At 72.1% G+C, this 23,825-nt stretch overlaps 5 protein-coding genes across 6 annotated transcripts; 2 read left to right on the top strand and 3 right to left on the bottom strand.

Annotated features, from left to right (window-relative positions):
* Positions 1-8: 8 nt before the first annotated feature.
* Positions 9-4,528, top strand: CCDC137 (coiled-coil domain containing 137). 2 transcript variants are annotated; one of them, XM_040530459.1, is made up of 8 exons: positions 9-199; positions 1,043-1,173; positions 1,280-1,481; positions 1,805-1,887; positions 1,984-2,063; positions 2,176-2,570; positions 3,213-3,216; positions 4,518-4,528. In XM_040530459.1, the coding sequence occupies exons 1-6, from the start codon at positions 24-26 to the stop codon at positions 2,359-2,361; spliced, it is 858 nt and encodes a 285-aa protein (XP_040386393.1). In that variant the 5' UTR covers positions 9-23; the 3' UTR covers positions 2,362-2,570; positions 3,213-3,216; positions 4,518-4,528. The 2 variants fall into 2 exon arrangements, with proteins under 2 accessions (XP_040386393.1, XP_040386392.1); XM_040530458.1 differs by lacking the exon at positions 9-199 and having other exon boundaries at positions 226-1,173.
* Positions 4,458-11,015, bottom strand: GPRC5C (G protein-coupled receptor class C group 5 member C). The gene is made up of 5 exons (XM_040530457.1): positions 10,550-11,015; positions 6,427-7,486; positions 5,866-5,960; positions 5,412-5,558; positions 4,458-5,226 (listed from the first exon to the last, which is right to left on the bottom strand). Exons 2-5 carry the CDS (start codon positions 7,442-7,444, stop codon positions 5,194-5,196), a joined length of 1,293 nt encoding a protein of 430 aa, XP_040386391.1. The 5' UTR covers positions 7,445-7,486; positions 10,550-11,015; the 3' UTR covers positions 4,458-5,193.
* Positions 11,016-11,193: 178 nt separating this feature from the next.
* Positions 11,194-14,155, bottom strand: GPR142 (G protein-coupled receptor 142). Its single transcript, XM_040530460.1, has 2 exons — positions 13,467-14,155; positions 11,194-13,008 (listed from the first exon to the last, which is right to left on the bottom strand). Exons 1-2 carry the CDS (start codon positions 13,600-13,602, stop codon positions 12,140-12,142), a joined length of 1,005 nt encoding a protein of 334 aa, XP_040386394.1. The 5' UTR covers positions 13,603-14,155; the 3' UTR covers positions 11,194-12,139.
* Positions 14,156-16,450: 2,295 nt separating this feature from the next.
* On the top strand, positions 16,451-21,255 carry BTBD17 (BTB domain containing 17). Its single transcript, XM_040530454.1, has 3 exons — positions 16,451-17,896; positions 19,014-19,290; positions 19,715-21,255. The coding sequence occupies exons 1-3, from the start codon at positions 17,476-17,478 to the stop codon at positions 20,793-20,795; spliced, it is 1,779 nt and encodes a 592-aa protein (XP_040386388.1). The 5' UTR covers positions 16,451-17,475; the 3' UTR covers positions 20,796-21,255.
* Positions 21,256-21,483: 228 nt separating this feature from the next.
* On the bottom strand, positions 21,484-23,702 carry LOC121056926. Its single transcript, XM_040530461.1, has 7 exons — positions 23,437-23,702; positions 23,059-23,159; positions 22,857-22,990; positions 22,487-22,743; positions 22,177-22,418; positions 21,838-21,973; positions 21,484-21,724 (listed from the first exon to the last, which is right to left on the bottom strand). Exons 4-7 carry the CDS (start codon positions 22,719-22,721, stop codon positions 21,600-21,602), a joined length of 738 nt encoding a protein of 245 aa, XP_040386395.1. The 5' UTR covers positions 22,722-22,743; positions 22,857-22,990; positions 23,059-23,159; positions 23,437-23,702; the 3' UTR covers positions 21,484-21,599.
* Between the last annotated feature and the right edge of the window lie 123 nt (positions 23,703-23,825).

Genomic DNA, 23,825 nt, shown 5'->3' with positions numbered 1-23,825 from the left:
GGCCCGGCCGCGTGCGGGCCGCCATGGGACGGCGACCGGGAGCGGGACCGGGAGCGGGACGGGGGCGCGGAACGGAGAGCGGGGCCGGGACCGGGACCGGGGCCGGGGCCGGGACCCGGACCGGGACCGGGACCGGGAAGGGACGGGGACACAGACCGGCACCGGCCCCGGTCCCGGCCGCCGGCCCGCCCCGCGGCAGGTCAGTGCGGGCGGGGCTGGATGGATGCGGGGCGGGGCCCGGGGCCGGCCAGGGTCTGGATGTGGCCGCGCGTCCCGGTGTCCCCGTGTCCCCATGTCTCGGTGTGCCGGTGCCCTGCCGTCCCGGTGTCCCCTTGTCCCGGTGTCCCGGCGTGCCGGTGTCCCCTTGTCCCGGTGCCCTGCCATCCCGGTGTCCCCACGTCCCGGTGTCCCAGCGCCCTCTTGTCCCAGTGTCCCTGTGTCCCGGTGCCCCCCCAAGTCCCGGTGTCCCGGGGTGACAGTGTCCCCATGTCCCGGTGACCCCGTGTCCCAGTGCCCACATGTCCCGGTGCGACAGGGTGTGCCGGTGCCCTGCCATCCCAGTGTCCCCATGTCCCGGGGTGCCGGTGCCCTGGTGTACCTGCGTGTGCCGGTGTCCCCATGTCCCGGTGTCCCTGTGCCCACATGTCCTGGTGCGACAGGGTGTGCCACCGTCCCGGTGTGCCGGTGTCCTGCCGTCTGGGTGTCCCCACGTCCCGGGGTGCCGGTGCCCCGATGTCCCGGTGTCCCAGTGTGCCGGTGTCCCCCTACCCCCGTGTCCCGGGGTGCCGGTGACCCCATGTCCCAGTGTCCCCATATCCTGGTGCGCCGGTGTCCCCCTCTCCCAGGGTGCTGGTGCCCCCCCATGTCCCGGGGTGCCAGTGCCCAGACGTCCCCGTGTCCTGCCGTCCCGGTATCCCCATGTCCTGGTGCCCCCCCGTGCCCACCTCTCCGCCCACCCCACGGTGCCCCCTGCCCTGGTTTCGCTGCTCCCCCACGCCCCACCATCACGGGGCTCCGTTGCCCCGGGGCCGTTCTCTCCCAGGAAGCAGAAGGCGGGGGCCGACATGAAGCCCAAGCACCCCGACGAGCAGGAGATCCCCTTCCGCCTGCGGGAGCTCATCCGGAGCCGCGAGGCCATGAAGCACCCCAAAGCCAGGAAGAGGCGGGCGGCAGGTGGGGCGCGGGGAGCTCCAGGCCACGGAACGGCGCAGGGTCTGCCCCCCCGGGGTCCCCCATCCCCGTCCCGGCCTGCCCTAACCCCCCCGCCCGTCTCTCGCAGGGAAGCAGCAGCAGCGCAAGGCGCAGGCGCGCGGAGACATCGCGGTGCCCAAGTTCAGGCGGGGGAAGGGGGAGTCGGAGCACTCCTACATCTGCCGCATGGAGCAGGAGGTGCAGCGCATCCTCTTCCTCACCAAGAACCAGGTGCAGCGGGAGCCCGAGAAGGAGGCGGCGGCGCCGCAGAAGTCCAGGAGAAAGAAAGAGTGAGAGCACGGCCACACGGCACGGCGGGGGCAGCGGGGACGAGCCCCGGCCCGGTGCATTGCCAGGGCCGTGCCGAGTGCCTGGGGGTGGTGCTGCGGGAGGGTGTGGAGGGCTCTGAGGTCTCGGCTCCGCGGGCTGAGCCTCTGAAAGCAGCCCTCGGGCCTGCTTCACCCTCCTGCTGCTGGGCTGCGGGGAGCCTGGTGCCAGGGCAGGGAGGGGAGAGCTGCGGGGCCCCGGCTTTTGGGGAGATCCGGTGGGGTACGAGGTCCCTTACCTGCTCCGCTGTCCGCTCGCGAGCCCGGGTCGTAACGCGGCTCTCCAGGTTTCAGAACAAGAAGCTGGACAAAGCCCGCAAGAAGAAGGAGGAGAAGAAAGAGGCTTTGCTGGAGAAGAGCCTGTTCCGAGGTGGGGCTGGGGGTGGCACTGGAGGCACGGGGGGAGGTGGGAGCGGGCGGCAGCGGCGTTCCCCCTGCCTGACGCCGGGCCCTGCTTCTCCCTCAGACACGGTGGCGTTCGGCGAGGTGGTGACGGAGCCGCCCACCCTCACCTCGCGGCCCCGGCGCGGGGGCCCCGCAGAGCAGGTGAGCTGCGGGCTGTGGCGCCGAATGCGGCCGGGGCTCCTGCCCCGCGGCCGTGCCCTCGCACCGCTCCGTTCCCTTCGGCCTCCCTGACCTGCCCCGTCTCTGCCCGCAGGCTGGACGCAAGCGGCTCCTGCTGACGCCTCGCCTGGGCCGGGTGCCCCCGGCAGCGCCGGTGTCGTTGGCTCGCCAGCGCATCGTGCAGGAGGAGAGGGCACGCGTCGTCCAGGCCTATCGCGACATCCAGAGGCGCAAACAGCAGCGGAGGGAGGCCCAGGCAGCCCGTGGGGTGCCCGGCTGAGCCCTCCCTGTCCTCCTCCGTCCCGGCGAGGGGGCACGAGAGCCCCCTGGACCCTCGTGTGGAGCAGCGGTGGGGTGACAGCCAGCTGGGTGTGCAGCACGGGGGACACGGAAGCCCAGGACTTGAGGGGGGCGGTTGTCTCAACCCCGTGCTGCTGCCCCGACAGCACCCTGGGGCTCACAAGAGCCGTGCAACCTTTCTGGCACCTGGTGCCACGGACCTGTTTGTAGTAAAATGCCATTTTCTGATGGTGCGAGCACGCCTCTGCTTCCCAAACCTTCCTGGCACCGGGGTCCCAGCTGCGCTTCCTTCCTGCGCGGTGGCCGGGAAGGGACGGCGCTGTGCCTGCTGCGTGCCGTGCCGGCAGATGGCAGTCCCAGTGTGTGTCACTGCCGTCACCGCGGGCTGGCAGCGCTGGCACCGTGCGCCCTCTGCTTGGGGCAGGGCCCTCGGCTGGGGCCGTTGTGCCTGGACGTTGCCCATCTGCCTCCCTCCCTGGTGCCAGGGAGCGAGCCGAGCCCGGGGACGTGAAGCATCCCGTAGGCCGAGGCCAGGCTCACCTGCACGGTGTCACCGTCCCCCGCTGTCACCCCCCGGGGACACAGCTGAGCCCTCAGTCCTCAGCCACGCTCCCCCTGCCCTCGGCATCACCACCCCACCCCACATCCCCGCCGTTCCCTGGGCAGGATCGCTTCCACAGCCCCGGCTCCGCACCCAAACCGACCCCACACCGGGGCTGACGGCCCCCCCCCCGGTGCCCCCCGCTCCCACCCTGAGGACCGGGGACGGCTCCCGGCACGGCGCAGCCCACGTGCGCCTGCGGCCGCTTCACCTGCGCGACACAAAGGCAGCGCTGTTCGGCCGCCCCGCGCCGCAGCCCAGGCACAAAGCGCTGCCTGTTGCAGCGGGGCCGCCCTGGGCCCTGCGGCTGGCGGCGGCCGGGGGCTCCCGTGGTGCCAGAGGGGCCGGGGGCACCGGTGGCACCGGGGACAGCACGGCTCAAACCAGCCCCGGTGTCCTTGCGCAGGGCTGAATGGGGGCAGCGTCCGTGCGCCCTGGTTTTGGGGTGGCTGCTGCCCCCAGGGCTGTCTCCTCTGCGTCCCCCTAGCAAGGCGGTGCTGTACCACTGCTGGGTGCGTGCTGGGGACGCCGGTGTCCCGTGTGGGTGACCCAGGGGAGGGCTGCTGCGTGCCCAGCCTGGCTCCAAGCCCTGCTTGCAGGTGGCCGTGCCCCACGGGGGACACGCCGCGTGCCGCGCGGTGCCGGCGGCAGGGAGGAGGGCACGCTGCGGCGGTGACGGCCCTGGGGACCTTGAGCGCCTGGCGCTGCCTGGAGACGTCCCCGCTGCCTGCTGGCGCCAGGTAAACACGGGTGACGCAGCACGGCCCCGGGGGCGCCGGCAGCTCCCGCAGCAGGGCTGGGCGCCTGCTCCGGCTGCGCACCCCGGTAGCGCCCATGGATGTCCCCAGCCTTTGGGTCCCGACCCCTGCCGGGGCTGTGCCACGTCCCCGCAGCTGGTGGCGTTCCCAGTAGCAGGAGGGAAGGCGCTGGCAGGGCCGGGACACGGCGTGTGTGCGCCAAACTCCCGCGCGGGGCACGGTGCTCTCAAGGAGAGCGGGTCACCCGCCTCCCCCAGCCACCGCCACGGAGCCATTTGAGGCCCTGAATAATTCATGGCGCTGCCGCTTGCTCGGCCACAGGCTTCCTGCCTGGCAGGAGAAATTGCTGCGGAGGGGAAAGGCAATCTGAGCAGGAGAAACCGCCCCCGACCTTGGCACGTCCTCCGCGCCGTGCCGCTTCCCGCCGGGCAGCCCATCTGCCCGCGGGCTGCCGGTCCGTGCCGCCCGCCCCGCGCGGTGCCGAGCCTGCCAGCTCCTGGCACGGCCGCCCCGTCTGCAGCCTGGCCCCGGCGCAGGCTCCTGGGGGTGCCTGGGGAACACGATCCTGGCTGGGGCCTTGCCTTATCCCCCTGGGGGCCGCGGGGCTGAGCGCGATGGCACAAAGGTGGAAGCCCTTGGCCGTGGCGCAGCCGGTGATGGAGCAGCGCAGCCGGGCACCCCTCGTCCCCATCGTGTGCCACCTGCTACAGCACCGCGTAGGAAAACTCAACTTTAATGGGTCTGACCTGAAAAAAGGGGAGAGGAAGAACCAACGAGGGAGCCAGGAGAAGGGAGGGGGCCCAGCTCCATCGATGCCCCCCCGAGGGTGATCCCCGAGCCCGGCGCGGGGAGAGGGGCGGAGGGGGAAGGCACCGAGAAGGCGGCCGGAGCCGCGGGGGGAGGCCACCGGGTGCCGGGACCCAGAGCGTCCCCCCCATCCCCTGGTGAAGGGGAAACTGAGGCACAGCGGGGTCAGCACTGGGAGAGCTCGGGGACGGCTCGAGGTCCAGCACGAAGGGGCGCAGCGCCCAGTCCGTGCCGTGGGCTCGCCCGCACTTGGCTCAGCGCCTGGCGAGGCTCGTGGGGGGCAGCGAGAAACCAGGGCTCAGCGCCGGGGCAGCCGCCCCGTGCCCCTGGCTGTCCGGCAGCAGTGTCCCTGGCCCCGAGGGGACGGGTGTCTCGTGAAGGCAGCAGTGGGGTGGCTCGGGGTGGCCCTGCAGGAGCCGGTCCTCGCGGCGGGGTGGGCGGCGGGGACGAGGGGAGCCGGGCAGAGCAGGCAGCTTGCGGGTGCCACGGCCGGGCGGCAGGGCGCTGGCTCCGGGGCCACATCCAGGCGTCCCCAGCTCAGGAACCAGCTCTGACGGGGGACGGATGTACGAGGCGGGGAGGGACGAGACCTCAGAGGATCGGGACGGCGGGGCCGTGGCTGTGCTGGCGTTGTGGGACCCGGGCTTCACCACCGGTTCCTGCTGTACGGGGACTGCACCTACGGGCAGAACAGGATGGCGCCGGGCAGGCGTGACGGCACGGCACGCAGCGGCATCACCCTGGTGCCTGTCATCCCCACCCCTGCCCTCCCACGGGAGACGTCAAGGCGCGGAAAGACTTTGTACCTGGGCAGGAGCCCAACCCTGCTGCCCCCTCCCCGGCTCTCGTTGCTCATTAACCCACCTGGCCGCTCCTCCCGTCCCGCTGCACCGCGGCGTGCCGGGCCTGCACGGCAAAGGCGTCCTCGGCTCGCAGCGTGGAGCTGGCGCTGCCCGCGGCCGGGCTGGTGGCGGTGGCACGGGGCAGGATCATGTCGTAGGGACCTTCACTCTGCGGGGGAAAATGGGTCCGTGGGGACACCGGGAGCACCCCCAGCCCACGAGCGCACTCCCTGTGGGGTCCTGGGGAGCAGCATGGCACGGGGGGGACCCTCCCCGGCGCCCCATTACCAGCACCTGGAGGGGACCCTCCCCAGCACCCCATTACAGCACCCCTGGGCAGCCCATCCCGGCACAGTGCTCAGGTTCCCCCTGTGCCCCGCATCCTGGCCCCATCCCAGCCGCCCGTTATCGACCGGCCCGGTAAAAGCCATCGACTACGGGGAAGCGGCCGCCTCCGGAGAGGCGAGGGCTCTTACCGGCCCCTTGTGCATCAGAGCCATCTCCGTGGGCTGGTAGACGCTGGTCAGCAGCTGCCCGTTGTAGCCGCTGTACGGGGACACCGGCTTCTTGGCTGCAAAGAGACAGGGACGGTGAAAACGGGGGGCTCACGTCCCTGCCACCGCCCCCACCCCACCCGGGGCCTCGTTAGCAGGTTTAATGAGCAGCCAGCTGCTCTGCACCCTTCCCGGGGGGCGGGAGGGACGTCCCCGGGGTTTGCATCACTGCGGGGTGGGGGGCACCGCCCCGTGTTATTGTAGGGTCTCCCAAGCGCCGCCGGCTCGGCGACACGTCCTCCTTTAGGAAGAAGCGCGGCGCAGCGCCCGCCCCGGGGCGGAGGGCCGGGAGCCGCGGGCACCCCACGCCGGGGAGGGGAGCACCCCCGGAGCGGGTGAGCTCAGCCTAAACTGGTAAACCCAGCCCGGCGTGTTTTTGGGAGCCACAACAATCGCAGGCATCGTTCCCAGCTGCCCGGGCGCGTCGCAGCAGACGTCTCGCAGCCCCGCGTCTCGCAGCCCCGCGTCGCGCCCGGTGCCTACCGAAGGAGGGCTCGTCCATGGAGAAGGCTTTGTTCTCCACGAACATGCTCTGCGACTTCTGCTCCTTCAGGATGGTCTCGTAGCCCACCCCGCGCGTGGGGTAGCCGTCGTCCTCGTAGGCTTGCTCGGGGCCCCGCCGCGTCACGTGCGTCACCTCGGGGATGACGTAGAGGAGGATGAAGGCGCAGGCGTTGGCCACCAGCGCGATGGCCAGCGTGGGGTCGTCCCAGCCGGGCTTCTCGCCCGCACGCTGGTTCCCGTAGAGGTACATGGCCGTCCACGCCACCCAGATGGCCATGGAGAGGCCGGTGGTGGCCAGGATGAAGGCGCCGTGCTTCCTCCAGCGCGTGTAGCGGCCGCAGAGCGCCGGCCAGGCGGTGCCGAAGGCGGCCACCAGCAGGACCATGACGTAGATGAGCGCCAGGACGAAGTCGGCGTCCGCCAGCACGCAGGGGTCCGCGGGGCCGCCCTCCCGCCGCGCCACGGTGATGGTGAGCCACTCGGCGTTGATGATGACCTCCACCAGGGCGAGGAGCAGGGCCACCGCCAGCGTCACCCAGCCCCGCGGGCCCCGGTTCCTCCGCGCCAGGAAGTTGAGGGCGACGGCGTGCGCCAGCAGGCAGGAGAAGCAGATGCCGAAGAGGACGCCGAAGAGGAAGCGGCGGGAAGCGCAGGTGGAGAAGTTCGGCCCCACGATGAAGTCAAACGTCAGGCAGAACAGCCCGAACGTGCCCAGCATGAAGAAGACCTGCGTGGCCACCAGGCTCTTCTTCTGAGGGTCCTGCACGAAGGGCAGGCTGGCCACCAGCACGATGGTGAGCACGAAGCTGGTCACCACGCCGAGGCTGGCCACGGCCTCCACCGCGATGCCCCAGGCCGCCGAGAGGTCGCAGAGGTTGTAGTAGAGGGAGGAGAGGTCCTTGCCGCAGCCTGCCGGGGGGGTGCTCTGGGCACGACCCGCGGGCAGCAGGGCCAGCAGGACGCAGGCGGCCGCGGGCAGCACTGCCGCAGCACCCATCCTGCACCGCGGGGCGGGCGCTGAGCGGGGCGTCCACGGACCCTGCGGGAAAGAGGAGGCGTTATGGGGCGCTGCCTGTGCCATCTCCGGGAGTTGGAGCTCCCTGCCCACAGTCCCTGGTCAGGTATCTCCTGCTGGACCACGGCTGGCGATGGGGTCCCGCTGAGCCCGGTCCGTGCCAGCACCACGCCGCAGCCCCGAGCAGCTCCAGGTGCCCCCAGATGGACACACATCTCCCAGCCCTCCTTGCCTGGACGCAGCACCGTGCCCGCTGGCTTCCCACGAGCACCGAGCGCGGGCCGGGGCCGGCCGCAGAGGTACCACTTGGGGACGGGTCGGTCCCCTTGGCACGGCACTGCGTGCCGCACGTTCCCCTTTCCACTTCTCCTGTCCCTCTTCCCTCCTGTGGCTCCGGGCACTGACCCAGCACAGGTCCCGTGTTTGGCCCCACTCAGCAGAGCTCCCCGCCGCACGCAGCTGCAGCCTGGCACGGCCCGGCACGGTGCGGCACGGCACGGCACGGCATGGCATGGCACAGCCCCCTGGGCGCGGGGGTCCCTGGCCCCGCTGCCAGCCCCAAGGAGCGTGGGGTGCCCATGGGAAGGAGGAAGGCAAGGGGAAAGCTGCAGCCCCCTGCGCTCTCCCCGGCCAGAGGGAGGAAACCGGGCAGGAAACCTGCGACAAGGTCACCTCGGGGCTGGGCCGGGGGCGGCCGGGGGCCCCACATCGCTGCCCCCATCTCTGCGCCCCCCAAAGGCCCCCTCCGCTCCCCTCCCGGGGCCAGGCACCCCCCGGTGTCCGGGCTCTGCTCAGCCCCACCAAGCCGAAGCCACCCCGTGAGATGGGGACGGGGCACCGGTACCGGGGGGGGGGTAGGAAACAGCCCCTGCCGCCCCCGGCCCGGCCGGTGCCCCCCACCCCTCGCAGTGCCCCCGCGCCCCCGAGCGGTGCCGGCCCCAAACTCGCCCGGAGCCTCCCCAACTTTGCGGCCAGGAGAGCCCCCGAGTGGACGGGTCCCGGTGCCGGTCCCGGTCCCATTTTCGCTCCCGGTGCCGGTCCCGGTCCCATTTGTGCTCCCGGTGCCGGTGCCGGTCCCAGTGCCGGTCCCATTTGCTCTCCTGGTCCCGGTGCCGGTGCCGGTGCCGGTGCCGGTCCCATTTCCCCTCCCGGCGCCGGTCCCGGTGCCGGTCCCGGTTGCGCTCCCGGTCCCGTTTACGCCCCCGGTGCCGGTTCCCGTCCCGTTCGGGTCCATCCCGGTGCCGGTGCTGCCCAGCCCCGCAGGTTTCACCCCCTCCCTGCCCCTCTCACCGGCTCCAGCGCCCGGTGTCCCGGCCGCTCCGCTCCGCTCCGTGCCGAGCCGTGCCGAGCCCCGAGCCCGCAGCCCCGTGCGCGCCTGCCCGGCCCGGCCCGGCCCCTCCCCGAGGTGCGCCGCTGCCGGGGGGGCGCGCCCGGGACCTGCTTCAGCGCACCGGGCTGGGGGGGGGGGGAGGGCACCCACCGGGGGCAGGGGTGGGGGCACCCACCGGGGGCTGTCTCCAAACGGAGGGGACAGAACCGGGGCGAGGGGGCAGAGCTGGGTGGGAGCCCCCCCGAGCACCGGTGCGATGAGCGTGTGGGGGCTCAGCCCCCGGGGGCTCCTTGGGGCGACGGGGCCAGAACCGGGGTGGCCTCAGCGACCGGGGGGCTCTGCACCGGGTGCTCGCTGCGGTGCTGGGCCCCATAACCGAAGGCGAGCAGCCCCGCGGCGGGGGCCCGAGGGGCCTCCCGGAGGAATGTCAGCTGGCGGCTGAGGCCTTGGCAGGGCTCGGCGGCCACGAGAGAGGCCTGCAGCCGGCGAGGGGCTGGGGGCCGGGGCAGCCCCATCCCGGGGGGTCGGTGGTCCCGGGAGCGGAGCTGGGAGCGGGGCTGACCCAGCACCCACGGCTCGGCCAGGGCACCCCGCAGCCACCGTATCCCCTGGGGCTCGGAGGTGGGGAAGAGCCGCGGGAGGCTCGGGGCACCCCGGGGACCTGCGGCCCTGCTGGCCCCGGAGGAGGTTTCCAGGCAGGCGCTGCTATTTTGGGAGGGTGAAGCAAGAGGGTGAAGGATGCAGCCCAAAGTTCAGCGCGCCGCTGCCGGGTCCTCCCCCAGCCCGGGCTGGGACGAAAACAATCCGAGCAGACGGGGAGGCAGAGCCGGGGCTGGCAGCACCGTGGCACGAGGGGTGGCACCACGGGGAAGGGGTAGCACATCGGGGATGGGTGCTGCACCCACAGCCACCGTCCCTCCTGCCCTCTTTTTCCCTAAAGAGCGCTTGGCTGCAGTGCCACACCGGGGGAGGCTCGTCCCTGCCTGCGGGGGGCACGCACCTCCTGTGTGCCCTCGCACGGGCACTGGAGCAGGGCTGCGGGGCCGCACTACGGGGCTCCGCTGCCTCCCCGCCTCCCCCCGTGGCCTCTTTGTGCCTCAGTTTCCCCAGGGAGTCGGGTTCAGCCTTGGCTCAGCGGTGCCAAGAGCGGGGGCCGGCTTCCCCAGCGCCCCCGCTGCCCCCGGCCCGTGCTGCAGAGAGGCCAGGCTGCACGCAGCTTCCTGCCGCGCTTCCTTCCGCTCACGGCGCGTTCCCAGCGGCTGCCTGGCCCGAGCCCCCGCTCCCCCCCTCTCCTCTGAGGCCGCCGGCCAGCGTCCATCCTGCCGAGGCCACCCCGTGGTGCCCGGTGCTGGCCCACGTGTGCCCACCACGTCGGGTTGTTGCCCCCCCCCGTCCCCAAGCTTTCCACCCCCGGTTTCTCAGGAAGGGTTTTTGTAGGTCCTACAGGAACACCCCGCTGGGGAGGCGGCCGGGGGGTAAGTTGGGTGCGATGCTGCCATGTGCCGGCGGCATCGCAGGGCCGGTCCCGTGGCTGCGTGCCGGGGCGTTGGGCACCCGGCACAACCCTTTCGGTGCCCTGGCCGGGCTGGGGACGACGTCCCCGGTGGCAGGGCTGGCAGAGCCAGACCCTGGCGGCACAGCAGCCGCGGCGAGGGGCTGGGGGGCAGCTCGGCACAGCCAGGGAGCCGCGCCAGGCTTCCTCGCGGGGAGAGCTTCCGAAAACGTCGCCACGCCGGGCGCATTTTTTCCAGGCTTACCTCTCCTCCAGAGCCACGGGGCCAGGCGGCGGCACGGCGAGCCCAGGCCCAGCTCGGCGGCGGCTCCCGCTCGGCCTCACCTTGGCGAAGGTGAGGACCCTACCTGGGGGGCTGGGGGGCGGGGGGGGGGGGGGGGGCCGCGTGCTCGCCCTCCCCGGCTGCCTCCCTGCCGCTGCTGTTTACGCCGGGGCTGGGGAGCTGTTTTCCATCTGAGCCGGTTCTGTCCAGCAGCGAGCCCCTCTCCGCAGGCGGACGCGGTTAGCACGTTTCCACCTCCCTCTCCAAGTAAATAAGCGCCGACGAGGGGGGGGCTGGCGGCCGCCCTGGCCTCCGCACGCGGGGCTGGAGCCGGGGCCCAACGCTGCCCTTCCCAAGCAAGCCCCCCCCGCCCCGTGCCCCCCAGCAGCCCCCGGGTGGGCTGTGGGGTGGGAAATCCTGCGGGAGGCCGCGGGGCGGGTGGGAGGCGCTTGCTGCTCGAGTTAATGTCTAATCTGGTCCCGGTCCTGAAATGCCAGAATTAATGGAGCGAGCACCTCCCAGGTACCACCCGCCCCGGCGAGGTTGGGGTTTAACCCTGTCGGCAGGACCGGGGCAGCGGGGGCCGGATCCCCCCCGGTGTAACCGGGTCGGTCTGCCTGGGGGGGCTGGAAGGTGCTGGGGGCTGATCCTGCCACAGGGTGCTGGGTGCACGGCCCTGGGTGTGCGGTGGTGCCCGTGTGGGTCAGCCCCACGTCACGGAGCCGCTTTGGGCTCATTTTATGAGCAATGAGGGCCAAGGCAGGCAGGGACCCCGCTGCCCCCCGTCCCACCCCGCTCCTGGGCTCAGCCGGGTGGGCACGGGGCAGCCCAAATCCCCCCGGGGCCGGCTGAGCCCCTGCCACCGGGACAGCCCCACGGGTGCCAGTTTATGAGGAATTACAGCGGAAAGGCCAGGATTTTGGGGGGATTACGCTAAGGACCTTATGGGGGAATTAGGGAGGAATGTGGGGCTGCAGGGCTGGCGCTCCGAACCCGGCCGTGCCGGCTGAGCCCGCGGGGTGCTGGGTGCCAGGGCGCTGGGTGCCAGCTCCGCGGGGCGTCCTGTCCCTGCCCTCTGGTGGCAGCTGGGGACAGGCAGGCTGGCACGGTCACCCCGGGAGGGTGGCACCTCGTGGGGGGTGCCCCATGTGGGTCTGGGGGGGATCACAGGGTGGGACCCGGCCCCACAGAGCACCCGGGGTGCACCGGGCTGGGCAGGGGGACCCCACGCTCAGGGGGTGCTGTGCCCCCATCCCAGGCAGCCACACGGAGCTGGACTCAGGCAGATTTTGGTGTGAGCACAGACGTTTATGGGGGCAGGAGCAGCCCCACTACGCCTCGGCGGGGCTGCAGAGCTCGCCGGCACCCGGCCCCCCGGGGCAGCTGCGGTTCCTGGGGGCTTCGGTGGAGCCGCAGCTTGGGAGCAGCCCCGAGCCCCCCCCAACCCCACCAGCACCGCACGGGGTGGGCGCAGCCGGGCGGCGTCGCACGGGCAGGGTCTCACAGGGTGCTGGGGGCAATGCCAGGGGCTGGGCGAGCTCCAGGGATCCCCGGCCGGTGGCAGCCCCCAGCTCAGAGCGCCGTGCCGGCCAGCAGCTCCAGGGGTTTCAGGGCTGGGGGTGGGATGCGGGGGTTTGCGGGGCGGGGGCCGTGCCGGGGGTGGGCCCGGAGCACCTCGCCCACCGCGCGGCGGAAGGTCTGGCTGACGAAGCAGTAGAGGAAGAAGTTGAGGGTGGTGCTGAGCATGGCCACCATGTTGGCCACGTCCAAGGCCAGGTGCACGCGCCAGTCCCTCCTGACCGAGGCCACGTAGAGGTGGCACATCATGACGACGGCGCGGGGCGCCCAGAGCACCACGAAGACGGCGGTGACGGCCAGCAGGAGCGCCGTGCTCTTGCTCAGGAGGGGCCGGCGGCCCCCCGGGCGCCCCCGCCGCTTCAGCTTGCGGATGACGACCGAGTTGGTGGCCAGGAAGATGCCGCAGGGCAAGAAGTAGCTGGTGACGCAGTGCGCCCACTTGAGCACCCTGTCCAGGGCCGTGGGGGGGTCGGCGTCGCGCCACGCGTCCAGCCACCAGTAGAAGGGGATGCCGGTGGCCAGCGCGGCGGTGAAGACGGCGGCGATGATCCTGCGGGTGCGCCGCGGGTAGGAGAGGGCGCGGTAGCGCAGCGGGTGGCACAGGGCCACGTAGCGGTCCACGGTCAGCAGGACGGTGACCCAGGCGGACGCGTGGTTGGCCGCGAACTCCAGCACGGTGACGGCGTGGGTGAAGGCGCTGGGCAGCGCCCGCGCCAGGATGGCCGTCTGCAGGATGAAGCCCACGAAGATGATGAAGACCTGGGTGAGGATGTCGGAGGTGGCCAGGGCCAGAAGGTACCAGTACGACGACTTCTTGGTCCTCGTGGCCAGGCGGGACAGGGCCACGGCGCTCAGCACGTTCACTGGAGGGAGGGGAGCGGCGCCCGGCGGTGAGACCCCCGCGGCTCACGGCGCCCCCGGTGCCGGGCTCAGCCCCGTGGCCCTGGTGGGGGTGCAGCGGGGGGGCCGGGGGCTATAAATATCGCAGCGCGGGGGGGGGGGGGATTTGCTGAGCTGATTAATCTCTTCCGTGTGTCAGCCCCAGCGAGGCAAATGCCATCTGTCCCCGCTGCTGGGGCACCTGCCGTGTGGGGCGGGGGTCTGCAGCTTGGTGCTGGCCCCGAGGCGGGGGGCACCGTGGGGGCAGGTCGGGACCCCCCAACCTCACCTCCCCAAAAAGGGCCGGGAAGGGAGCTGCGATGGGGCTGGAAGCAGAGGGCAGCAGTTGAGCTGCGGGCGCACGGCTCAGCGCCGTTTGCGGGTGAGGCAGGATGGGTGCTGTGCCCCCCCCCCCGCCCCCCGGCAGCCCCCAGCCCCTCACCTGGCAGCCCCAGGCCCAGCAGGACGCTGTAGTACACCACGGGGAAGATGCCGACCATGCAGGGTGACCGCTCCGGCTCTGGCCGCGCCGATTCACCGGCCCACGTCACCGCCGTGCTGTTGGGCACCGGGACCATCGCCCCCCGGCACGCACCGGCTGCGAGGGGACACGGGGGGCGTCGGGGGGACGAGGGCACCGCGGCGGGGGCTCAGCCCGGGGGGGATCCCGGGGGGCTCGGCTCACCCCATGTCCAATGGGGCGTTTTGGAGCTGCCCGCTGCAGGACGTGGGGACCCAGGATCCCCGCAGGGACACGGGGGTGACTGCCCCCTGTCCCCAGCCCCACGGCGGAGGGTGCCCCCTCGTTATTTGCCCCCCTGACCCCTTTTTATGGACTTGACAAAAATTGGCTGAAACCAAGATGTTCTTGGCAGGTGCTGAGGGGCTGGGGCTGGGGCTGGCGGCCACGGCATGGGGCCAGCGGCTGGGAGGTGGAGGGGACTGGGGGGTCCTGGGGGGTCCTGGGGGGCCCTGGGTGCCCGGTTGTGCCCCCGCGCAGGATGCGGCCCCGCGCCCCGGCCCATTCACAAATCCCTGCCCCACGCCCTGCGCTCCTATTGGCTGGGGGGGGGGGGGGGGGGCAGGCTGCAGCCAATCAGAGAGGCGCCCTCCAAGTGTGTGTTGGGGGGGGGAAACCCGAGCGCTGCGTTCTGATTGGTCAGAATCCCCCCAAATTAGCATCCCCTGAGTGAGCCGCGGGGGGGGGAATCCCTGTCCCTGTCCCTGTCCCTGTCCCTGTCCCTGTCCCTGTCCCTGTCCCTGTCCCTGTCCCTGTCCCTGTCCCTGTCCCTGTCCCTGTCCCTGTCCCTGTCCCAACACAACCCCCGCTGCCCCCCGCCCCTGTCCCACTGCCCCCTACCGGGGGTTTGGGGGGGGTCCCAGCCCCGCCGCCCCCCCCCCAGGCCCAGCTCAGCCGAACCCCGAGGCCAGCGGAGGATCCGCGCCCCTGCCCCGGGACTGTCCCCAGCCCCCCCCCGCCATGCCCGGGGCAGGGGGGTCCCCGTGTGTCCCTCCCTGCGAGCTGGGGGGGGGGGAGGGGGTTTGGCCCCTTGTCCCAGGGGATGGAAGCACCGAGCCGGGCAGCCCCCCCGCCCCCAGCTGGCAGGGTGGGAGAGGGGAGAGATGTCAATTAACTGCAAATTAGATCTGGGTAATCAGCAGGCCCGGGTCTTTTGTATCCCCAGGGGACTTGGGCATCGATTGGTGGCAGCTGTGGCACGATCGCGTTAACCCTTCCCCAGCCCTGACCCCGTTTGTTCTGCGGAGGGGGCCCCCCCCCCCCCCCACCCGAGGGGGGGGCTCTCACCTCCGTGGCCCCTCTGCCACCCGCCGGGTGTGCGGTGGCACCGTCAGGGGGTGCCTGTCCCCACCGGTGGCTGTGTCCCCAGGGTCGGTGCCCGCGGCACGGCGCAGCCTCCCGATGGGTGGGGGGACGCGGGGTGGGGGTGGGGGACATCCCCGGGGACAGGGGTGGGGGCCCTGGGGAGGCTGAGCCAGCCCCGAGTGCGGGTGACAGAGCTCGTCCCCATGCCAGCACTGAGGGGATGGTGGCCTGGGGCCCCCGGGGTACCCCAAGGGCCGCGTCACCACGGGGGCGCACGGGGCTTTGCTCACCCACTCGACCCCCCCCCCCCGGAGGGTGGAGGGGATCCGGGGGGGCTCAGGGCAGCCCGCGGCTGACACTTTGCTGTCCCCTCCCCAGCACGGGTTCCCAGGGCCTTACCTCCGGGACAGACGGACACGGCCTCACCCCTGCGCCGGGGCCAAGTTTGTCTGGGCGCACGTGAGCGTGTGCACGAGTGTGCACGCGTGTGTGCCTGCATCCACGTCTGCCTCGGCGCGCAGGGGGCAGGCTGGAGGGAAAAGCCTGCCCGTGCCTCAGTTTCCCCAGCAGCGCAGGGATGTGGGGGCTGACTCCCACCCTCCCCGGCGCCCCCCCCCCCTCCCCGACCGTGAGCACCCCCGTGGGGCTTGCAGGAGCCGCCTGGCACGGGTCGCTATGGTGAGCCAACCCTCCCCGCAATTAACGGGGCCGGCGCAGCTGCTTTCCGCAGCTCACCGGGGTTTGGGGGGGCGAAGGCAGCACCCCCAGCACCAGCCCCTTGGCACCCCATGTCCCTGACCCCCCAGCACCCTGCCCCGTGGCCAGCTGACGGGGGACAGCCCCCTGGGGCGGGGGGGGGGTGGGACGTGGAGGGTCCCTGGCCCTGCAGGACGGAGCCCGGGCTGGCACGGTGCCGGCGGCCGCTGGGCGCACGCCTTCGGCAGGCTGTTGCTGTGCAGGCGGTGGTTAAATGAGGCGTCGGTGGATGTGGTGAGCCATTAACCCGCTGTGCCGCCGCGGGGGCCCCGAGCCCCCCGCTGGTCCAAGCCCCGTGGGAGGACAGGAGCGCTCTCCCAGGGTGTTTGCTCTCTCTGCACCGTGCGCTTTGGGTCCCCTGCCCCATAGGCTGCAGAGCTGCTGGCCGGGCACATCCGAGGGGCTGGGTGCTCTGCACCCCCTGACCCCCTCCTGGAGCTCTCCCTGTCCCCACCAGCCCCCGCGAGGAGCTGGGCAGCGTCTTCCCTCCCCACCTCCTCCGAGCGGGGCCAGATGGGCGCCCCCCCGGAGCTGCGGCCGCATCTGCCCACGCCCAGCGTCTGGAGACCCCGGCTAAGCCCCTGCTCCTCTCTCATCCCCTTGGACCACGGCACGGCCAGGCTGTGCTGGGGGATGGCGCTCCTCACCCCCACGTCCCCGTCCTCCTCCAGACGCTCCGGATCCGGCCCCTGTCCTCGAGTCCCCTCGCTGGCACGGGAACACCCCCAGCCGCGGCGGCACGGTGCCAGGACCCGGCAGCCTGACGCAGAGGGGCAGACGGGCTGAGCCCCCCCCCCTGCTCGGATGGAGCCCCCCCTTCCCCTCCACGGCCATCCTGCCCCACCACACACCCCCGCGGCCCCCCCCTAGCACCCCCTGTCCCTCCGACAGCATCCCTCCTGCTGCTGGGTGTCCGCCGCCGGTGCTGGCACGAGCGTGAACGGCGCGGCCGCCTCGCCGGGTTTGCGCCTCGCTCAGCGGCTTAGCACCGGCGCTGCAATAACGCGGGTGCCGGCGCTAATCCCATCAGCTCGGAGCCACTCGGTGACCGGGAGCTGGCTGATGCGCGGCTCCAGCCCGAGCGGGGCACGCCGCTGTCACACGCTGAAGGTCACGGCATCGCGCGGCAGCGTCCCCGGGAGGGGGGGGTGAGGGGGGGGTGGCCCTCAAAGCCCCCGCCTAACGAAGGTGTTAACGTCCCGCAGGGGTCCTGCTGCACCCGGGGGGACCTTGTGTAGAGGTCTCGGGGAGCAGCGTGAAGGAGCTGAGCTATGGGGCAGGGGAGGCTCCTGCCTGTGCCCAGCGTGGCAGCCCCCCCCTCTGCCTCCACGGGGAGCCCCACGGGGGTTCACAGGGGATGCCGTGCCCGTGTCTGTGGGGTCTGTCCCCCGCTGTGTCCCATGTGGGGGCTCCAGACCCCGCTCCCCACCCCAGGGGGGGGTCACTGGGGCCACAAACAAAAGTGGGGTTTGCTCAGGCTGCACCAGCAGATGTTCCCACGCAGAGGGGTGCCCACCGCCCGCGGTGCCCAGCTGCTGCAGGGAGAAGGGCGATGGCCCCCCATCCCGCCCCCATATCCCCATCGCCGTTCCCCGCATACGGCACAAGGGCTGCGGGGACAAACGCGCCCCCCCACCCCCACCCCCAGCCCCACTGCAAAGCCCCGCAAGAGCCATGGGGGCGGGCGAGGGGCCAACGGAGGCCGTCCCCGGGCAGCCGCGCAGCACACGCAGCGCCTTGGCTGCAAAGGCTGGGAAAAGGGCAGGCAGTTCCTGCCGGCGGCCCGGATGCCATGGTGATGGGAGGGCGAGGGCCGCATGAATACCCATGAGCAGGGGGAGCGGGGAGGCCGCTCTGCGCTGTGCCCTGAATGCAAAGACCCCGCACAAAGGGCTGTGGCCGCGCACGGGGCCATCGCGGTGCGGTGGTGCCGTGGGCGAGCGGTGACGGCCCCGCACGGTGCCCGGGGCTCACCGGGGCACCCCGGCACAACGCCCTGGGGATGCAGGACCGGGGGCCGGGGTGGGATGGATTGGGGCTGGGAGCCGTTCCCGTGGTAACGGCGGGTCCCAGTTTCCACCAATCGATGTGGCGGCGCGGGCTGGGAGGGCTGGGAGGGCTCGTGGCCTACATAAGCCCCGGCGGGCACCGCGCGCCCGCGCCGCGCCGAGCCGCCGGCAGATGCACTTGCGAAGCCATGGTGAGGCTGACGGGCGCACGGCCCGCGGCCGCCCGCCGCTGGGGCTACACTGCCGCTGCCTTCCTCCTCCTCCTCCTCACCGTGCAAGCTGGTAAGGGTGGTCACAGCGGGGGGGGAGGCGTGGAAGGGTCCCGGGGTCCCAGCCACGCTGTCCTCGCCGTGTGCCGGGGTGGGGTTGGACATGGTGCGGGTGTCCGGTGATGGTTGCGGGAGGTTGGGCACGGCTCTCCAGCAGCCGTGGTGTCACGGGGAGGGCTGGATGTGGCTCCTGGACGTGCCCCGTGGTGCCTGGGGGCGAGGGCTGGGCTCCCCGCTGCCCAGGGCAGGCTCGGTGCTGTGGGCAGAGGTCAGGGGCTGCGATCGCCTCCCTGATCCCCGCTCAGCCGGGCTTAAGCCGGCGCTGGGATGGGAAATCTGCGGGATCGCCGGCCGGCAAGAAGCAGATTTGAGAGACGGAGCCAAATTCCCCAAGGGGAAGATGCTCCGAGGGGGAAGGTGGGAGACCTGCCAGGCGTGCGGGAGGGAGAGGAGCGGGAGGAAGGCTCCCCGTGCCCGCTGGAGCTCCAAGCCCGCTGCTGTGCATTCCCAGCCCCTCTCCCTGCTGGTGGGGGCTCACAGCACCAGCGGCGAGGCAGTGACCGTGCCAGGAGCGGGCGCAGCACCGTGTCTGCCCGCCCAGCAGCACCCACCTGTAGCAGTGCCGGGGCCGTCGGCACCCTCAGCCTGCCTGGCCCGCAGGGAGCCCCCCAAAGCCACCAGCCCTCGTGTGCCCCCTGTGTCAGCCTGCCCGGGATGCTGGGGGTCTGGGGCAGTGCCCAGGGCAGGCTCTGCTCGCGCCGGGGACAGGACGGGGGCCGGCAGCCCGGGCTGTGAGCCAGCCCTGCCTGGCACGGGGCCATTTCCCAGCATGGCCCAGCCTGGGACATGGTGGTCCCAGCCCTGCTGCTGCGGAAAGGCAGCTTGTTGGCTCCCGACGACACGACTGTCCCCACGTCCCCTCGCCCTCCCCACACCCCCCCTTGGCACCAGCCAGCCTTTTGGCACGGGGAGGAGCGGAGGGAGGACGTGCACAAAGCGAGGCTTCCCCAGCCCCACCGTTAACCACGCATCGCCCCGCAGTCGGGCTCAGCTCCCCCACGTCCCGCTCGGCTCTGCCCCAGCTCCCCGTGCCCGGGGCGCGGCGCTGTGACTGTCCCATCTCCCCGCAGCCCAGAGAGCCGACCTCGGCGGCGACGCCACGGCTGCCACCATCAACCACTCGCTGACGCTGCTGCAGCGGCTGCAGGAGCTGCTGCAGAACGGCAACAGCAGCGACTCGGTGCTGCGGGTGCGCACGGCTGCCTCCGACGAGGCCAAGGTCTTCCACACCCACCAGCTGCTGCTCAGCCTCCAGAGCGAGGTCTTTGAGGGCCTCCTGCGCAACCAGAGCGTCGTCACCCTGCACGAGCCCCCCGAGACCGCCGCGCTCTTCGAGAAGTTCATCAGGTGTGCGGGGACGCCGCGGGATGGGGATGCCCAGGGGGATGCCGAGGAGGGAGATGTTCCCCTGGGGCCGACTGGGACTTGGTGGGATGGGGATGCCCAGGGGGATGAGCTGAGGAGGGAGATGTTCCCCTGGGGACAGCGGGGACTTGGTGGGATGGGGATGCCTGGAGGGATGCAGCTGAGGAGGGGGGGACGCTCCCTTGGGAACCACAGGGGCCTCACGGCATGGGGACAGCAGGAGGGGTGCAGCCAAGTGGGGACAATGCCACTGGGGACCGTGGGGACCCTGCAGGGCGGGGATGCTCCAGGGTGCAGCCAAGGAGGGAGGGTGCTCCCCCGGGGACCTGCTGGAGCCCGGGGCTGCGCAGCGGGGTGAGAGGGGGCTCAGGGGACAGCAGTGTCACCGCGCCACGCTCCGCCCCAGGTACCTGTACTGCGGGGGGGTCTCCATCCTGCTGCACCAGGCCATCCCCATGCACCAGCTGGCCAGCAAGTACCGGGTGTGGGGGCTGCAGCGCGGCGTGGCCGACTACATGAAGAGCCACCTGGCCAGCGAGTCGAGCCAGGGCCACGTGGTGGGCTGGTACCACTACGCCGTGCGCGTCGGGGACGCGGCGCTGCAGGAGAGCTGCCTCCAGTTCCTGGCCTGGAACCTGTCGGCCGTGCTGGGCAGCGCCGAGTGGGCTTCGGTCAGCGTGGAGCTGCTGCTGCTGCTGCTGGAGCGCTCCGACCTGGTGCTGCACAGCGAGCTGGAGCTCTACACCGCCGTGGAGAGCTGGCTGAGCCGGCGGCAGCCCGAGGACGCGGTGGCCGAGCGGGTGCTGCGCGCCATCCGCTACCCCATGATCGCGCCCAGCCAGCTGTTCCGGCTGCAGGCGCAGTCGGCGGTGCTGGCGCGGCACCACGGCGCGGTGCGGGACCTGCTCTTCCAGGCCTTCCAGTTCCACGCCGCCTCCCCCCTGCACTTCGCCAAGTACTTCGACGTCAACTGCAGCATGTTCCTGCCCCGCAACTACCTCGCGCCCAGCTGGGGCTCCCAGTGGGTCATCAACAACCCGGCGCGGGACGACCGCAGCACCAGCTTCCAGACCCAGCTGGGGCCCAGCAGCCACGACGCCGGCAAGAGGCTGACCTGGAACGCGCTCTTCTCGCCGCGCTGGCTGCCCGTCAGCCTGCGCCCCGTCTACTCGGACTCGGTGTCGGGCGCCGTCCAGGCGGCGCGCATCGAGGACGGCCGCCCGCGCCTCGTCGTCACCCCGGCCATGAGCAGCCCCGACTTCGCCGGCGTCAGCTTCCAGAAGACGGTGCTGGTGGGCGTGCGGCAGCAGGGCCGCGTCTTGGTCAAGCACGCCTACAGCTTCCACCAGAGCTCGGACGAGGCGGCCGACTTCCTCGCCCACGCCGACCTGCAGAAGCGCACCTCCGAGTACCTCATCGACAACTCCCTGCACCTACACATCATCATCAAGCCCGTCTACCACTCCCTCATCAAGGCCAAGAAGTAGCGGGGACGAGCCCTGCCCCGCTGCCGCCGGACTGGGTGCGCGGGGCTCTGCCTCTCCAGCCGTCCCCTTTTGTAGGTAGACAGAGGTCCCCGTGCCGGGGGTGCCCTGGGGCTGTGCCCCCCGCTGCCCACCCCTGCCCGGCCGTCCCACTGCAACCCCATGTCCTCATCGCTGTCCCTGGGTGCCTGCGGGGAGCTGGGGATGGGGAGCTCTGGAAACACGCAGCCGGGGGCTCAGCCTGTGCTGGGCTCACAAACCCAAGGGGCACCAGGGTGGGGACAGGGACAGCCCCCGTGGTGCCACCCCGCAGCCCCCGCGGCCGCAGCTCGGAGCGTGGCAGGGCAGGGGGGGCCCAGCTGCCTCTCCCGGCAGAGGACACTTGTGGGGTGCAGCCCCCACTCGCAGCCAGCAGCCGCCTCACCCCTGCCCGGGCACCCCTTACCCCTTCCTAATAAAAGCAGAAAACAAGCACGGGGATTGCGGGGGCGTCTTTGGGGTGTCCTCCACCCCTGGGGACGGGGGCTGTCACACCGCTCCCAGGCTCAGCACGTCTCATTTAATGCCACCCAGCAGGACCAAAACCCAGCCTCATGTCCACTTCTGCTGGTCCACAGCAGTGCCGGGCAGCCGGCTGCCTCCCATGCCGGGATGGGACCACCGCATGCCCCCACGGGGCTCGGGGCCCTGCTTCAGTAGAGGTTTGGCACGGGGAGAGCGGCGTGGCCGGCCCCAGCAGGGGCTGTGCCAGGGGCTGGTGCTGGCAGCTCTCAGCCCCCTGCCTTGGCTCGGGGACGGCCGCTTGGCTCAGCACCGGCAGCTCCGTGCACCCTTGCCGGAGGCTCCGGTGCCGCTCGCCACGACGCAGCCGAGCCGCGGGTGCTGGCCCTTCCTGGTGCTGGTGGGGATGGGCAGGGACGGGTCCCCAGCACCTGGGGGAAGGATGATGCTTCAGCTGCAGCCCCGGGGCTGCCCCAAGCCCGTGGTGCTGTCTCCGTGCTGAGGGGGGGCTGCGTGGTGGGCGCAGGAGGGGGTGGTGGCTCACCTGGCTGCTGGTTCTGCGGGGGCCTGGCTCTGGGCAGAGTTTTGGGGGGCCCCCGGGTGCCAGCTGCCCATGTCCCCACCGGCATCGTGGGCTTGGAGAGGTTCTGCAGCATTTGGGAGCCTGGGGAGGCCACGAGCTGTGGGACGGAGCAGGGACCGTGGACACAGCGGTGTGGGGAGGAACCAGGCTGAGCACAAGGTGCGCATGCACAGGGTGCTGACAGCTGGGTATGGGTAAAGGGGTGACAGAGGGAGCTTGTGGTGGCCCCCCCAGCCTGCCCTGCACCCTCGGGGCATGGTGCTGCGGCTGGGGGCACGGCCACCCTGTGCCTGCACCTACCCTGTGGCCGGTGGCCTCGAAGGACCGCGACCTCCTGCCCTTCCTCCTTTTGGCATCCAGCGACCCTTCCCTCGTCTCCAGCTTCTTGCGTGCCCACGGCCGGGTGCCCAGGGAGGGGCTGGGCTGGGTGGCCCCCAGGACGGCGGCTGTCCCCTCCAGGATGTCCCCACCCGGGTTGTGGGACCAACGCCGGGTGGCCTTGGCTGAGATTCTCTTGGTGCTGCTCGACGTCTCCCTGCTCTCTGCGGCACAGCAGCAGCATCAGGGGGGCACAGCCGCCCCCCCCGGCCCCACTGCCCACCCCACTCACCTCTGCGTCCCACAGCCACCTCTGAGCCGGTCCCACTGCCCAGGGAGGCGTCGTGCTGGGTGTTTGTGCTGGCCTGCGGCGTGCGCTGCTGGGGCACACAGCACCCATAAACACCCCCACCTTGGGGCTTCGGTGCTGTGGGCAGGGCTGTGCTCACCTCTAGGGCCACCGCGCCACGGCCAGGCAGTGGGATCGGCACCACCGCGCTCCCCTTCCACCGTGCCCGTTGGCTCATCTTGAACACGGGGCTCGGGGCGCTGCTGGAGCGGGGACACCCCTCACCCTCAGCTGCAGTGCCTGTGGGGCACGCACAGCCCCGGTGCACGCAGAGGCAGAGGATTCACACCCCAGCCTGGTCCCACGGCCGTACCTGTCCCCCTTGGGGTGCAGAGGGGGCCACGGTGCCGTGGGGTGCCTGGGGTCCTGCGCCCTCCCTCTGTCCTGCTCCGCGTTCAGCAGGCTCTCTGCTCTGGATGCCCGTGGGATTTGGGGCAGGGACGTGCCCTGGGTGGGGGACAGCGGGTGAGCACCCAGCCTGGGGACAGCGCGGGGTCGGGGCCCCCCTGCCCTACCTCGGGGGGGGCGGTGTCCGTGCGGTCGGGGCCCCCCGGCAGCTCCCGCAGGTGGGTCTGGTACAGCTCCTGCAGCGCCCGCGGCACCGACAGCCGGTGGTCTGCTGGTGAGGGCACGGGGTGAGGGGCAGCGAGGGGGGGCAGCGCTGGAGCTGTGTCACGACCCTGGGGGACCTCGCTTCGTGACAGCCCCGTGACACTGCAGGAGCCCCAGCAAGCACCAGACCCCTTATCACGGCACAGGCACGGAGCACCCACCCCCACGGGAACCCTGGAGGGGGCCCCTCATGCTGCAACACGGCCACGCTGTCCCCCGACAGGAGCATATCGCGACGTGGCCCATCTGTCGTGACAGGGTAAGCCCCAGGAGGGACGCACCGGCGATGAGCTGCCGCTGCTGCTGGATGATGCGGGCGCAGAGGGCGTGGGGCCGGCGGCTGCCCCCGAGCAGGGAGCAGGGGCGCAGCTCCGCGGGCTCCTGCAGCCCTCGTGCATGCTGCTGGCTCCGCTGGAAGCACCGTGCCAGCTCTGCCTGCGGGCACGCAGCGGGGTCACCACCCCTGCAGGGCCAGCAGCCCTGCCATGGGGCCACCACCCCTGCCAGGGGACCACCACCCGTGCCATGGGGCCACCACGGTGCACGGGTGCGGGCAGAGCTGCCGGGGGATGCCCGCAGGGTGAGTCCCAGCCCAGCTCCCTGCTGATGTGGGTTTCATCCACGGGGCTCCCAAACCTTCTGCTCCGGGAGCCTGCCCTGCTCCTCCGCC

The sequence above is a fragment of the Cygnus olor genome, chromosome 18, assembly GCF_009769625.2.
Source record: "Cygnus olor isolate bCygOlo1 chromosome 18, bCygOlo1.pri.v2, whole genome shotgun sequence".
NCBI lineage: Eukaryota > Metazoa > Chordata > Aves > Anseriformes > Anatidae > Cygnus > Cygnus olor.
This window is presented reverse-complemented; position numbering and strand designations above follow the sequence as displayed.

What these genes read in the sequence shown, in the direction of transcription:
- CCDC137 (XM_040530458.1), top strand. Translation starts at nt 519, where the DNA reads ATGTCCCGGTGCGACAGGGTGTGCCGGTGCCCTGCCATCCCAGTGTCC. An exon ending in GGAGAAGAGCCTGTTCCGAG is followed by an intron (nt 1,888 to 1,983) that starts GTGGGGCTGGGG and finishes CTTCTCCCTCAG; the next exon opens with ACACGGTGGCGTTCGGCGAG. An exon ending in GCGGGGGCCCCGCAGAGCAG is followed by an intron (nt 2,064 to 2,175) that starts GTGAGCTGCGGG and finishes CTCTGCCCGCAG; the next exon opens with GCTGGACGCAAGCGGCTCCT.
- GPRC5C (XM_040530457.1), bottom strand. Translation starts at nt 7,444, where the DNA reads ATGGGTGCTGCGGCAGTGCTGCCCGCGGCCGCCTGCGTCCTGCTGGCC. An exon ending in CTCTGATGCACAAGGGGCCG is followed by an intron (nt 5,559 to 5,865) that starts GTAAGAGCCCTC and finishes TTTCCCCCGCAG; the next exon opens with AGTGAAGGTCCCTACGACAT. An exon ending in GGGACGGGAGGAGCGGCCAG is followed by an intron (nt 5,227 to 5,411) that starts GTGGGTTAATGA and finishes TTCTGCCCGTAG; the next exon opens with GTGCAGTCCCCGTACAGCAG.
- GPR142 (XM_040530460.1), bottom strand. Translation starts at nt 13,602, where the DNA reads ATGGTCCCGGTGCCCAACAGCACGGCGGTGACGTGGGCCGGTGAATCG. An exon ending in GCTGGGCCTGGGGCTGCCAG is followed by an intron (nt 13,009 to 13,466) that starts GTGAGGGGCTGG and finishes CCCTCCCTCCAG; the next exon opens with TGAACGTGCTGAGCGCCGTG.
- BTBD17 (XM_040530454.1), top strand. Translation starts at nt 17,476, where the DNA reads ATGCAAAGACCCCGCACAAAGGGCTGTGGCCGCGCACGGGGCCATCGC. An exon ending in CCTCCTCACCGTGCAAGCTG is followed by an intron (nt 17,897 to 19,013) that starts GTAAGGGTGGTC and finishes ATCTCCCCGCAG; the next exon opens with CCCAGAGAGCCGACCTCGGC. An exon ending in CTCTTCGAGAAGTTCATCAG is followed by an intron (nt 19,291 to 19,714) that starts GTGTGCGGGGAC and finishes GCTCCGCCCCAG; the next exon opens with GTACCTGTACTGCGGGGGGG.
- LOC121056926 (XM_040530461.1), bottom strand. Translation starts at nt 22,721, where the DNA reads ATGAGCCAACGGGCACGGTGGAAGGGGAGCGCGGTGGTGCCGATCCCA. An exon ending in TCGAGGCCACCGGCCACAGG is followed by an intron (nt 21,974 to 22,176) that starts GTAGGTGCAGGC and finishes TCCGTCCCACAG; the next exon opens with CTCGTGGCCTCCCCAGGCTC. An exon ending in CCCGCAGAACCAGCAGCCAG is followed by an intron (nt 21,725 to 21,837) that starts GTGAGCCACCAC and finishes TCCTTCCCCCAG; the next exon opens with GTGCTGGGGACCCGTCCCTG.